We start from the raw sequence: 14,926 nt of genomic DNA, 5'->3' as shown, positions 1-14,926 counted from the left end.
ATGTCATATATAGACTTTACATTTATAAAACGTACTGTCATGTCATATATAGGCTTTACATTTATAAAACGTACTGTCGTATCATAAAAATATTTGGTCTGTTATTGTACACATTGATGAATATGAAAAAAATATCTTGTGTTTTTATCTGAAAGTGAATTCATCGACATTTACTAGAGTCATCAAGTCCGTACTATATATACATAGATGACCGTTTAGTTATTCAAATTTCGCTATTAATACCACACGAATGAGCGCACATTCTTTCCTATAGATAATGGTGACTGATTCTCATTATTATAGTATCATAGAATCAATGACTTAGCGGTCAGTTCGTTCTACATCAGAGTTGGGAGCAGTCATAGGTATAGGTATATTTTATATGGTACCGTCTACAGCATTTAACACCAGTCAATAATTAATGAAGTTGTCAGTTGGTACAATAGTGTTCGTAATACAGAGAAGTATGATTCTTTTCAATAATGGTGTCACTTTTTGTCAGAATGCGCGGCAAAATGATCCTGGATGACACATGATTACTACGCGACCGGATCACAGCTTCCAGCAGATATCGATCCGCAATAGCAAATGCGCCGATAGATACATATCTGTTGGGCGACCGCTAACACAGAACTGAAACACTACGCTCTCATCATATCCAGTCATTCGTACTGGCTCTGTATAACAACATACGGGATTAGCTTGGTGTGTGGGGACAATGTCCCCTATTGGGCTGCAGAGTAATACTGATATAGTAGGATTTGATATCGTAATGTTCACAGCAAGTTAAACTTACTCGGTGTTGAAGTTAATCCAGTAAATGGATATGTACTTTAGATTTTTTTTTACTTTTTGTAAAAATACTAATTGTATGGATAATTGTATGATCTACAGGAAATATTGCTGGATTTTTACAGTGATTTTTTCGTAAGATGAATTGTAACATAAACCCCGTGGCAACTCATGACTTTTAATGTTTTTATATGTACGGTCAACGTTGAGCACGCTATAAAAACCACGTGACAAGCATTGGTTTGTATATATAGGCACGAGTCAGCAAGTTTGAAAAATTCGATGACCAAATAGTGTTTCGTGTTACCAATATGTTTCTGTTTGGAAAGAAAACTTAATCGCCCTAACGCTGAGAGGCAAATTCTTTCAAAGGAACACAAACAAATGTGAGAGATCTTACACTCTACTGAATACGGTGCTTTCTGAATAACAAAATCGTGATTTTCTTGTTACGTTTGCGTTTATCAGAATGTGAGCTTTATATAGAAAACGGCTCTTTCAAAATGTCCGTCTCCCAACTATGGAAAGACACATATATAACAATTTGTTGATGAGATCGGAGTAGGTTACTTGAGACAATGTCAGGATTGACTGCGAGTGCCGTGGAGGAATGGATGGATTCACACAAAGACTTCATGCATGAATTATTCCTAAAGAAAGCGGATACTATCCTTATCAACAAGTGGCTGTTACTGCACGGATATAGCGCGGTAGGTGAAAGTGCACCACATCCTACCAAAAGGGGTTCACTGAGTGGTGGTAACAGCAATCCCTCCTCTCCACGTGATCTTCGTTGTGATGATGGTTTTTTTGAGAATGCTCACCAAAGAACAAATTCTAAAAAATATCTTCGTCAGGACTTCGCGAAATCAAAAAAGAAGAACATATTTAGAACTTACGAGCCGACGTCCTCACCCGAACTCACGATCGAGGGCCGACGTAGTAGTCTAAAAGACATGCGGATGTTCCGGTCTCTGCCCCCAAATTCTGTGAACATTTTGAGTCTTTTGATACAGTCAAAGGTGAGACTACCACGTTATCCTAGTAAAGATATCGACATGAAGCGGGATCTGAGACAACTCAACGAACGGGATTTCTTTTTGGAAATTGTGAAGGATATTTCCAACGACCTTGACCTTCGGAGTCTTACCAACAAGATAAAATCCAACATTAGTGTGTTAGTTGATGGTGATGCAGGGTCCGTGTTTGTTGTAGAGGGAAAGGGTTCTAATCGCCCTGTCCTTGTGTCCAAGTTATTTGATATTCATTCTGGGACCTCAATCTTTCCATCCACTTCCGGTGAGAGCAGCATCAAAGTCGCGTGGGGAAAAGGAATAATAGGACATGTTGCTGCAAATGGAGACACGGTGAATATCCTGGACGCAAGTTTGGTAAGTAAACTTTTAAAGTTTAATTTTAGAAAAAAGATAAAGGAAAGGATCCAACTATGGATTCGCGGCCATACAAAATCTACCAAAACCACAATTTTGAAAGTATTTTAGTGCCGCTTTGAGTGTCGTTCGCAACATTTGACGTTATCGAATTGAACCTCAGCGAGTTGGTATATTTAATGATGTTTACATGTGTTACATCCATATGAAAAAATTCAGCTTCTTTTCTAAACGTTTAATTTGTTGACTGTTTGTTCCAACTTTAAGCAAAATATGTCCTGCAAATCCCAACTTTATATATCAAAATAACGACTCAACGGTTGTATTGCTTTTACACGACAGACTACCCCTCCTTTCTCGATAGAACTTCCTAGAAATAAATTTTGTGGTATCAGATGTAATAATGTAAGTACCAAAAATATTGATATCGATTCCTTATTTACCATATGACTTGTTTCTACATTATCATCAACCATCTGACTTGTTATATACTTTACATACGGGAACTTATTATATACCTTACATAGGTTAACTAATTATATACCTTACATACGGGAACTTATTTCATACCTTACATACGGGAACTTATTATATACCTTACATACGGTAACTAATTATATACCTTACATACGGGAACTTATTTTATACCTTACATACGGGAACTTATTATATACCTTACATACGGGAACTTATTATATATCTTACATACGGGAACATTATTATTCTCTGTCAAACATAAGATATTGTACTTAAAAGCAAAAAAAAAAAAAGTAGAAAACAATACTGAAAAATTATGTAAATCCCCCCCCCCCCAAATTTTTGTTTTCGATGACATTTATATTCGGGAATAAATATAGCACAATGAATCAATTTACACTAATCTAAACAGAGGGATTCTTGTGTTAAGATCTTTCCATGCAATCAACGAAAATGAATCTACCACGAAACTCACCGATTTTACAGAACTGCAAAACGGTTTGGATGAAGCAGTGTTGACATCCAGTGAGTATGATGTCCTGAAAATCGAGAAAAAAGATGGATTTGTTAGTGGCTCGTGTTTAGAATTAGATAATAAAAATGATAAAAGGCACAATTGAGAACAAAATCAAATTGCTTACCTTTAAATAACGTACATATCAAATATTACGTTATTTTGGACCTATTTCTAATCGTCAAACTGGTTTGAGATCTGAAAGCAATCTTGGATCAACAAGCACAGTTCATCTTTAGGTAAATCAGTAGTTCAACTCACCCTGTCTTAACCATGGGGTTGTAGGAAGTACATCACGAACCTCTCGGTTCTGTTTGTTGTCTTAAAGAATGTGAGTCACATCACTTGATTTATGTTGTATACACATTGTAGATATCCGTAAAATTCAAAAATGTTATTACGAAGTGCACACTGCAAAATAATGTAGCGTGCAAACCTATTTTCTAGATCAATATTATTCAATAAAGGTGAGAAGAATGTTTGAAATAGGTTCCACAATGCCTGTAGTTGTACGGTAATATAATTTACTGTAATGGATTGATACCAGTCCCCAACCCCGCATAATTTACACAGATTAGGTATACCACTTTACTTTCAGGAAATACATTTTTTTTAATCCATACAATTTTTAAATAGTTGAAAGTGCAACATATGTGTGAGAGTAATTTTCCTTTCCATTTTATCAGGATGTAAACAAACTGTTTATCTCTGTGGATATATAACTCAGTCAGTGTCGAACAGTTACCAGGTAAGATGTCGCAGATCTAGCAAGATTTCTAATAAACAGCTCAAGCTGTCAATTACTCTGAAATTAAATGATTTCTCTCAAAATATACGATATTTTATATCAATAAGCTAGAGATATAAGTAATGCGACTACCAGCTGTGTATTTGAACAGCTTTAACATGGTTTTGTATTTTACTATCAGACAAGCACCAGCTGTTCAACAGCTATCATAAACTAGTAATTATATTGTTGATACAAATCGAACCATCAATAGTGTTGTATTGATTGACTCTACCAGGAATAAAGAAAACATGGTTTGGTAGATTTTATCAGCTCCCAGAGATCATACTTCGTCACGTGACAGAAAACAATTTTGATTGGGGTCGTTTGTACATGTATATGTTTATATCCCTGGGGTCAGTAAGTTTTATCATATTTAGCACAAAAGAGTAATCAGAATGTGCGTTCATGTATTCATGAACTCGTTCAATTTTCCTTCTAATTGATCTTTTTCACTTCTCTCTCTTTCATCTCCATTTCAAACTTAAATAATCAGACAGTTAACGTCATATTTTAACTGATAATTCCAGTCGGATCTGGTAGAGAGTCTGTGCATGGTATCGACGAATACTGTACATAAAAAACCCACAATGATTGGGCGTATAACCCGAGGGTAACAGGGTTATCTGAGATCTACAAGGCCTACTGGATACCCAGCTTGTATATATTACCAATACTACAAGACATTTTCAGGAACACGTAATACACAGATCGTATCGCAACTTTTAACATTGTTTCCTTTGCTCTATAATTTATTTCTAAGACAACAAGATAAATGTGATATAACTGTATGTATTCTAAAGTATGGAGTATATCTTTTCGGATGGAATGGGAACGAAATAGGGGTGGAGCTGGGTGGGGCGGAGCTGGGTAGGGGAGTGACTGTGATGACAGTGATCCCCTAGGTGTCTACTTATTGCGACTGTAGATGACAATAGACCATTCCAATGTTTATTTCATTTATTTACCAAATGATATGTAAAGTATGTTTCAAATGAGAAAATACTGGAGATAAATGGAGAGAAACATGCCCCGTTTGCAGAGTATCTCAAAGTCCCAGAGTTTGACTTTTCCTTCACGCCACGTTTACCTGTGTTGTGATAGTGATACTCGGCGTTTTGTTGACATTACCACATATACTCGGCGTTCTGTTGACATCACCACATATTCTCGGCGTTCTGTTGACATCACCACATATACTCGGCGTTCTATTGACATCACCACATATACTCGGCGTTCTGTTGACATCACCACATATACTCGGCGTTCTGTTGACATCACCACATATACTCGGCGTTCTGTTGACATCACCACATATACTCGGCGTTCTGTTGACATCACCACATATACTCGGCGTTCTGTTGACATCACCACATATACTCGGCGTTCTGTTGACATCACCACATATTCTCGGCGTTCTGTTGACATCACCACATATACTCGGCGTTCTGTTGACATCACCACATATACTCGGCGTTCTGTTGACATCACCACATATACTCGGCGTTCTGTTGACATCACCACACATACTCGGCGTTCTCTTGACATCACCACACATACTCGGCGTTCTGTTGACATCACCACACATACTCGGCGTTCTGTTGACATCACCACACATACTCGGCGTTCTGTTGACATCACCACACATACTCGGCGTTCTGTTGACATCACCACACATACTCGGCGTTCTGTTGACATCACCACACATACTCGGCGTTCTGATGACATCACCACATATACTCGGCGTTCTGTTGACATCACCACATATACTCGGCGTTCTGTTGACATCACCACATATACTCGGCGTTCTGTTGACATTACCACATAAACTTGGCGCATAAACTTGGCGTTCTATTGACATTACCACATAAAAGAAAATAATGAAATGTATTAAATGGCGGGGCTTTAAGATTTCACATTTCTTTCGGCTCTACCTGGATTTAAAATGTATTTCTTTTTGCACTGAAGAGTCCTGTAAGGACAAAATATCTGTATGATGCATTAATTATTCATCATTTTGTCCTGCTTTATTGAGTTCTAAATCTGCATTGAAAGTTGCTGCTCTTTACCTGTAGTAAAATTATCACAGAACAAAATTGTAATTAGGACGATAGTGGTTTGAAATCTATTGTAGAATTTAAATAATATATTTTTCCGGTTTTAATTTTCGTGATTTTTTATTAATTCATTTATCTAAATATCATTCAGTGGACACTTTACACTCGATTTCTTAATGAAACAACTAATACTTATTTCAAAAGTTTGTGTACATGTGGATTATTGGACTAAGAATAACCAAAAAATGGACGAAAATAAATCTACCACGAACATTTATGATTTTCCAGTACACGTTGTTTTAAGTGAATTAAAAAGTAAATCCTGTAATAGGCCATGGTTATAGTCTATTACACGTATGTTGCCTAGGCGACGTATTAACAGCACATCTGTCGTCACTAAGGCTTGCCACATAGGTCATCAATACCTCAGAAGTCCTAAAGAAAGAAGATATGGTCTATACATGCGATGTAATTGCTTTTAAAGTGTTATAAATTACATTCTGACGTAAATTCAACAGTCGATTTTTCATTTGATTACGTAATTTCTAATTTTGACAGATTGACGTGTTATATATGGAGAGACAGTTGAACATTGTCTATATCACTAACACCGCTGCTTGAAGTCCTGTTTTATCTCCTTAGCGACCCACTACATGTGATAAGGATTTATTTGTTTAACTTCGGGACCTCTGTCTCGATTTGTAGATGACGATATATTGAAAATAAATAGAAAGAGAAAACGTATTAAAACATCTAACAAAAATGAGATACCGGCTTTAAATCGTTGTACTATTTTTCTGAAGTGAAGCTTTCTTATGATGTTCCTTTCGTCCTGCCGTCCATCAGTCTCGCCGTCTCGCCGTCCGTTACTTTCTAGTTCAGTACGTTTGGTTGGATTTCGACCTAATTTTCTATTGAAGCTTCCTTAAGTAAAAATAGACCCCAGTTTGTATAAATCAAGGATCTGACGCCCTAGGGGGCAGGGGGCCAAATACTGGAGACAATCTTAAAGATTCTTGCAGATATGGTTATTGGATAACGGACTCGGAATAACTGTGATCTAGAGCATCCATGGGTGAAGGTGACCTACTTTTGTATGAGGGAAGAGGGTATGACCTAATATTTAAAAAAAAACTTCTTACTCCATTCAAATTGGAACCTTTTGACCAAATCTGGCCTAAATCATTGTTGGTAGAGGGAGAATCAATTTGTATAGACGTAAGAACTCGGATCCTATAGGAAAAGGCCCAATAGGGGTGACAACGAACTTTGTCGAAATCTAGTCTGAATAAACTGCGGGGGACAGGAAATTAGTTTTGTTGGAATAGAGATGCTGTAACTTTCCTTTTTTGTGTGGACAAGGTGGTATACTATTCCAATATGTGTCGATACAGTGGGATAATTTCCCTTTCTTTGGCGACACTGAGTTATAATTTTCATTACTGGAGTGATATTTTGATATTTCTGACAAGGATGTATATTTTACTGTTATATCGGTGTTACTGTATGTAGGACATCTGTTCAATTTTTGAAGTTGCCAAGTTTTACCTATTTTTTGGACGTTATTGTATAAGTTTAACTCCTTTACTTCCAAGTTGTTTTGGAAGCACTTCCCTAAACTATAGGCAGCAGCAAGAAACCATCCAGTCAAAGTTTTATCTTTTTTTATAGACGAAGTTATGAATTACAGCTCACAACATTTCTGCTGAAGAGGAAGGTGACATGATTTTCTGTTTCTTTTACACCTATATTATATGAACATCAAATTCCTAATCTTCCTATAACTCTGACATAAAACATTCGACACGGTGTCAGTGCCCTGTCTGTAATATATCAGAACCACAACGTCCATTATAACCGTTAATATTGTTCATCAATTATAGACACATGTCTGTGATAACGAGCGCACGAGCAGGCGTGTAAGGACATGAAAAATAATATTGATGATGACTGATGAATATGAGGCTAAAAGTCGATTTTATGACACAGAGAGATTCGTTTACTTGTGTACACTAATGATCTACGTTATGAAAGAGACAGCATATATAGCTATTGAATGACTTGGTCGACTCCTGTAGACTACGTTAGGTAAGGGACAGTATGTATAGCTATTGAAGGACTTGGTCGACTCCTGTAGACTACGTTAGGTAAGGGACAGTATATATAGCTATTGAAGGACTTGGTCGACTCCTGTAGACTACGTTAGGTAAGGGACAGTATATATAGCTATTGAAGGACTTCGTCGACTCCTGTAGACAACGTTACGTAAGGGACAGTATATATAGCTATTGAATGACTTGATCGACTCCTGTAGACTACGTTAGGTAAGGGACAGCTATTGAATGACTTGGTCGACTCCTGTAGACTACGTTAGGTAAGGGACAGTATATATAACTATTGAATGACTTATTACATCGAAATTCTTGTTTATAATCTAGACGTTGCAAAATCGTATCTACAGTTAGTTAAAACTATTCTTAAAATATATGTTATGGTTCTTTAATTAAACATTTCACAGTTATCCGATCTTTCAATTAGTTGATCCGAGGGAGCACAATCAGCTCGTCATTCCTATTGTGTTGTTCGGCTTTGTGTCTCTTCACGTCTGACTAATTGTATCTGGCACAGACAAACACAATATAGGGAACAGAAATATGACAAGGCGAAACCGGAACAACATTTTCCCGAGGTTTGATAAAGAAAACATCGTTATACCAAAGTCCGTTTAATGCATGTCTATGTAATTTTAATTAATTTCTCCTGTTTGCCGGCTGTAAGACTGTTACCCGAGAAAGACACGTGAACCAGTTGGTTGGTTACAGATCGTGAGACACTGCTAATTACCTAGACACGTCGGCAGCCCCAGATCTCCCATAGATACGACCTCATTTAGGCTGTCTATGACAATTCTATAACAGCCCAAGGTTAAACCCTCACAGGAACAAAATCGCTTAACATTTTGAAAAAAATATCAATGCTATATAATTGTCTTCTGCTATTGAGATAAAATTTCAAAAAACGACCTTGGGGTTTATTGAAATATGCAATTCAAACGAAATATAATGCTGATAATTTTACAGATAATCCAGTATTTCCTTGGTAAAAAGTCGTTTTCTGATGAACAAGTATAATAAACCTATAGTTATAAAAACGATCTAAGATGACACAATATAATTATATGTCTTTCTCAAATAATGATTAACTGAAAATGTTTTGTCGCCTTTTTAAAGATTTAATCGTATCTCGGACATTCAGAAAATGTTTTGTCGCCTTTTTAAAGATTTAATCACATCTCGGACATTCAGAAAATGTTTTGTCGCCTTTTTAAAGATTTAATCACATCTCGGACATTCAGAAAATGTTTTGTCGCCTTTTTAAAGATTTAATCGTATCTCGGACATTCAGAAAATGTTTTGTCGCCTTTTTAAAGATTTAATCGTATCTCGGACATTCAGAAAATGTTTTGTCGCCTTTTTAAAGATTTAATCGCATCTCGGACATTCAGAAAATGTTTTGTCGCCTTTTTAAAGATTTAATCACATCTCGGACATTCAGAAAATGTTTTGTCGCCTTTTTAAAGATTTAATCACATCTCGGACATTCAGAAAATGTTTTGTCGCCTTTTTAAAGATTTAATCACATCTCGGACATTCAGAAAATGTTTTGTCGCCTTTTTAAAGATTTAAGATTTAATCACATCTCGGACATTCAGAAAATGTTTTGTCGCCTTTTTTTAAGATTTAAAGATTTAATCACATCTCGGACATTCAGAAAATGTTTTGTCGCCTTTTTAAAGATTTAATCGTATCTCGGACATTCAGAAAATGTTTTGTCGCCTTTTTAAAGATTTAATCGTATCTCGGACATTCAGAAAATGTTTTGTCGCCTTTTTAAAGATTTAATCGCATCTCGGACATTCAGAAAATGTATTGTCGCCTTTTTAAAGATTTAATCGCTTCTCGGACATTCAGAAAATGTTTTGTCGCCTTTTTAAAGATTTAATCACATCTCGGACATTCAGAAAATGTTTTGTCGCCTTTTTAAAGATCTCGGACATTCAGAAAATGTTCTGTCGCCTTTTTAAAGATTTAATCACATCTCGGACATTCAGAAAATGTTTTGTCGCCTTTTTAAAGATTTAATCACATCTCGGACATTCAGAAAATGTTTTGTCGCCTTTTTAAAGATTTAATCACATCTCGGACATTCAGAAAATGTTTTGTCGCCTTTTTAAAGATTTAATCACATCTCGGACATTCAGAAAATGTTTTGTCGCCTTTTTAAAGATTTAATCGTATCTCGGACATTCAGAAAATGCAGTCATATTGTTTTGCTTCTTCTCAGCTTCTCATTAATTCTGCATGGACAGTGTTTTCCAATTGTGTTAATCTGGTTTCCAATTATTTACATTCGACACAAAAACAAACACATCTTGGTTCTCCCATGAATAATGACCACAGTTGGGTAATTTGGATATGTTTGCAATGCATGTTAAAAAAATACTGACATTTTAGGGAAGCAGGGTTGTTGCTTTCAAAAGAAGGATAATTCACAATAGGGAATTCGAAATTATCACGCTTACCATACACTTCGGTAAGAAGGTGACCCTGATTATCACGCTTACCATAAACTTTGGTAAGAAGGTGACCCTGATTATCACGCTTACCATACACCTTGGTAAGAAGGTGACCCTGATTATCACGCTTACCATACACTTTGGTAAGAAGGTGACCCTGATTATCACGCTTACCATACACTTTGGAAAGAAGCTGTCCGTGATTATCACGTTGAAGAAAAAGATCAGGACAAGTGACTGATGTGAAACAGTTGGATCCTTGATTTCTTATTCTTTCATGGTACATGTATATACGATCGCCAATAAATTTATTCCCCCCTCCACACACACTCTCTCTCTTACTTTCCTCACTCTCTCTCTCTCTCTCTCTCCTCACTCTCTCTCTCTTTCCTCTTTCTCTCTCTCTTCCCCCCTCTCTCTCTCGCTCTCCCTCTCTCTCTCTTTCCTCTCTCTCTCTCCCCCCTCTCTCTCCCCCCTCTCTCTCTCCTACTCTCTACTCTCTCCCTCTCTCTCTCTCTCCTCACTCCCTCCCACACTCTCTCTCGCTCTTCCTCCCTCTCGTTCCTCTCTCTTTCTCCCCCTCTCTCTCTCCTACTCTCCTCTTCTCTCTCTCTCTCCTCTCTCTGTCTCTGAATCGAGCCATCGTGTATAATTATCGAGTGCAAAATCAGATAAAATAGCAATGCATTTCAAACCTTAAAACAGAGCCCATAACTAGCCGTAACTATAGTCTCCAGTAAGCAAATTAGAGTAATGCATATTCCACGATATGTGCATCACTGGCATGTAAATTTGCTCACACATCAATTATTCTTAAGTGATTATTGAAGGCGTACATTTGACGGGTAGGACGTGACCGATTTGTTTGCTAACGCTCAATAATCTAGAATGAATATCTTTCACTTCGAAAGGTCATCAGAAACTCTGTAATATCTATTAAATCAACACACAACGATTAATACTTGTACGTAATTTACAGATCCTCTCTCTACCAGTATTGGTAGAAGACGGTAGAGTGCGTCCACATGGACCATTCGGAACGTCAGCTTTATCGCTACCAGAAATAATGTCAGATCTTAACACATAAGAGGCTTATCCTGTGTTTGTTTATGATAGTTCGATGTTTACATTGATCACGTGACACCCGATAAGGTTCCGGGATGTACGACACAGAGGTTACTATGTCAACTACGCCTGTTCAGATTGAAGCTGTTTATTTGTATTTTTTATTCACTGCTGTACAAATTTCCTGATTTCTCTGGAAGGATATTGTACGTGAAGGATCCCCCATCAAAGACAGTTATATTCCATCAGACAGTTATATTCCATCAGACAGTTATATTCCATCAAAGACAGCTATATTCCATCAGACAGCTATATTCCATCAAAGACAGTTATAATCCATCAAAGACAGTTATACCCCGTCAAAGACAGCTATATTCCATCAGACAGTTATATTCCATCAAAGACAGTTATACCCCGTCAAAGACAGCTATATTCCATCAAAGACAGCTATACCCCGTCAAAGTTAGCTATACTACTTTCTGGCGCCATAATTCTTATCCATAATTCCTCCCCATAATTCTCCAATATCTTAAAGTAATTCCATTAATTCTTTACAAAATGACATCATCAGGGAGATGTGTTCTCTCCTGCGATTTATAGAAAATATTATTTGAAGAAATCTTCTTTTGAACCCTACAATGTACATTAGTCAGTGCAAAGATTAAAGGAGAGCAACATAAATGATTCGGTGAATACCGAGAGTGACGTTGACATATATATATATATATAACAAAAAGAGATTTTTGATAAAGCAAAGAGAGAAATGGGTTTTTTATGCAGCAAAGAGCGATTTCTTTTTGCACAACAAAGAGAGAAATGTTTTTATATAGCAAAGAGAGACATTTTTTACAGTAAATAGAGAAATGTGTTATATAGCAAAGAGAGACATTTTTTACAGTAAATAGAGAAATGTTTTATATAGCAATGAGAGACATTTTTTACAGTAAATAGAGAAATGTTTTATATAGCAATGAGAGACATTTTTTACGGTAAATAGAGAAATGTTTTAAATAGCAAAGAAAGATTTTTATATAGCAAAGAGAGATTTGTTTTTTATGCAGCACAAAGAGAGATTTGTTTTTGTACAGCAAAGGTAGAAATGGTTCTTATATATCCAAGAGAGAAATGTGTAGTACCATAACATCAGTCTTGCATTAACCTTAATATCATATCATGTCACAGAAATCCAGATATGTGTACCAGATGCGGGAATATCGATAATCTCGACTGTCCTGTTTCAAACAATGCTCACTTTATTTTGAGATCGTTGACTTGTTGGGACGGTTGTTAATGGGATATCCTGTTCCAAAGATGTATTGCTCCCCTACCGAGTTTGCATGGATTCTTACAAGTCTAAATATCAATGGTCAGGTTCTAACCGCTGAAGGTCAGTTTCAGCATAAAAAGCGACCTCTTGGAGTTCCAGATTAGTGATTAGTGTTGGCTCGGTGGTAGAAAACTGGGTTTTACAACATAATCAAATATAGTAATCACAGCTGTTTCGTTGAGATACTGTGGAAGGACATCCGGTCCTGTGTAATTGGTCTGACGGCGCAGTGATTTCGCACTTCTTGTCATTCACTTAAACGTCCATAGTTCGATTCACCGAACGAACGTGAAAAGTTATGGGGTCACATTCCCGATCACGTGGAATATCCCCGGATACTTTGGTTTCCTCCCACAGTAAGACTGTTTTCGCGCTCCCATAGGCGCCAATAATAGAGATTTATTTCAGCTGAAAAACATAGCAAATAATGTTTGTCTAGTTTACTGTGAAATTCAAATCAAACTATTTTCTGGCAGCTGATTGTACTGGACATCGTGACAACCGTCTTCGATGTCCTTAACAGATCAAGCGCAATAGTTTACGTGTATGTGTGATGTACAACATGTATAAAGAGACTAGAGGTCCTATAACACAGACTTATATTACACCATTCATTGCGGTCCCTTAATTAAGGCCTGTTGGTCAGGGCTGACTTGATACACCATTCTGTTCACTCACGAACTGCACTCCCCAGAAAACGCTGAGTGCCAATTAGATTGCACAAGAAAAACACTTAAAGTAGAAGTTGTAGATTTTATGGCACCATTAGGATATTAAACGTCAGTTGTGTTTACGGCTTTAGTGTGAACGAATTTGAATTGGCCCTGAATCCTCAGACTAGCTCCTCGGGTGCTAAAATCCTGAATAATCCTAATACTCCCGTCATTTTACATTTACCTTGACCCATTCAGTTCAATTCAATTTTAAAACAAGGTGAGAACATTAATTCTCCATTAAATACAACTTAACAGAAAGTGGATCTAATCAAAATTATATAATCCCACTGTTGTAATTTCGTGTCCCAATTGAAATAAATGATGTCCCAGGTATTAAATATTTCAGTAAGACGAATAAAGACGTGTGTTTATGTGGCGCACGGTTGGTTTCAATTACTATAGATACTATTTGAATAAAATAAACTTTGAAAGTAGAGCAGGATAATTTGGAAATTAATTGGTTTGAAAAACAATTAAAATTTTTTGAAAATATGAAATATATCATCAAGATAATCTAGGTGGCATGTAATGGGCCTCTCGTATATTGTCAGAGAGAAGTTACCACCAGCTACTACCAGGAAGCCCAAACGGCAGTGTTTGTTAACGGAACAATCTAGAAATAACACAAACTCTTGTTGGGTTCTTTGTGTCTGTTTAACTTTCCAATATCAATGGTACCAAACACGTTAATTCAGCGCATCAATAGACATAACTAGATTGTCAGAAAGGGTTTACAACGGCAAGTCTAGAGAGACATCAGTAGATTGTCAGAAAGGGTTTACAACGACAAGTCTAGAGAGACATCAGTAGATTGTCAGAAAGGGTTTATAACGGCAAGTCTAGAGAGACATCAGTAGATTGTCAGAAAGGGTTTACAACGACAAGTCTAGAGAGACATCAGTAGATTGTCAGAAAGAGTTTACAAGGACGAGTCTAGAGAGATTCCGATCAGTGGCAGTCATTGTAAGTATGCTAGAGTTGTAGGGGGAAATGTGTGGAAATGCTTAGTTTATAAAGTTCCATTGCATTGACACATATGGAAGATAATGGAACATATTTTGTCCTCCATCGATGAATCATTCATAACTTTTACTATGTCATAAACTAAATAAAACTTTCATGAATGCCGGCCTATACACGGGTATATAGGGAAAGGGTTCAGATTATCGACCGCCACAAGGATAAAAATGAAATCGAGATTGTCTGAACCCTTCGGACTATATC

General features: G+C 36.7%; 1 protein-coding gene across 1 annotated transcript in view; it reads left to right on the top strand.

Moving 5' to 3' along the window:
• Positions 1-1,370: 1,370 nt before the first annotated feature.
• The window catches only part of LOC132555226 (dual 3',5'-cyclic-AMP and -GMP phosphodiesterase 11A-like), a 98,984-nt gene continuing 85,428 nt past the window's right edge, over positions 1,371-14,926 (top strand). Inside the window, exon 1 of the mRNA XM_060219575.1 lies at positions 1,371-2,183. Coding sequence (XP_060075558.1) covers positions 1,371-2,183 — 813 coding nt within the window. The remainder of the gene's footprint in view (positions 2,184-14,926) is intronic.

This window comes from Ylistrum balloti, unplaced genomic scaffold, assembly GCF_031769215.1.
Source record: "Ylistrum balloti isolate Yb309-2 unplaced genomic scaffold, AGI_CSIRO_Ybal_v1 Utg370464, whole genome shotgun sequence".
NCBI lineage: Eukaryota > Metazoa > Mollusca > Bivalvia > Pectinida > Pectinidae > Ylistrum > Ylistrum balloti.
Note: the sequence above shows the minus strand (reverse complement) of the source record. Positions and strands in the feature narration are given on the sequence as shown.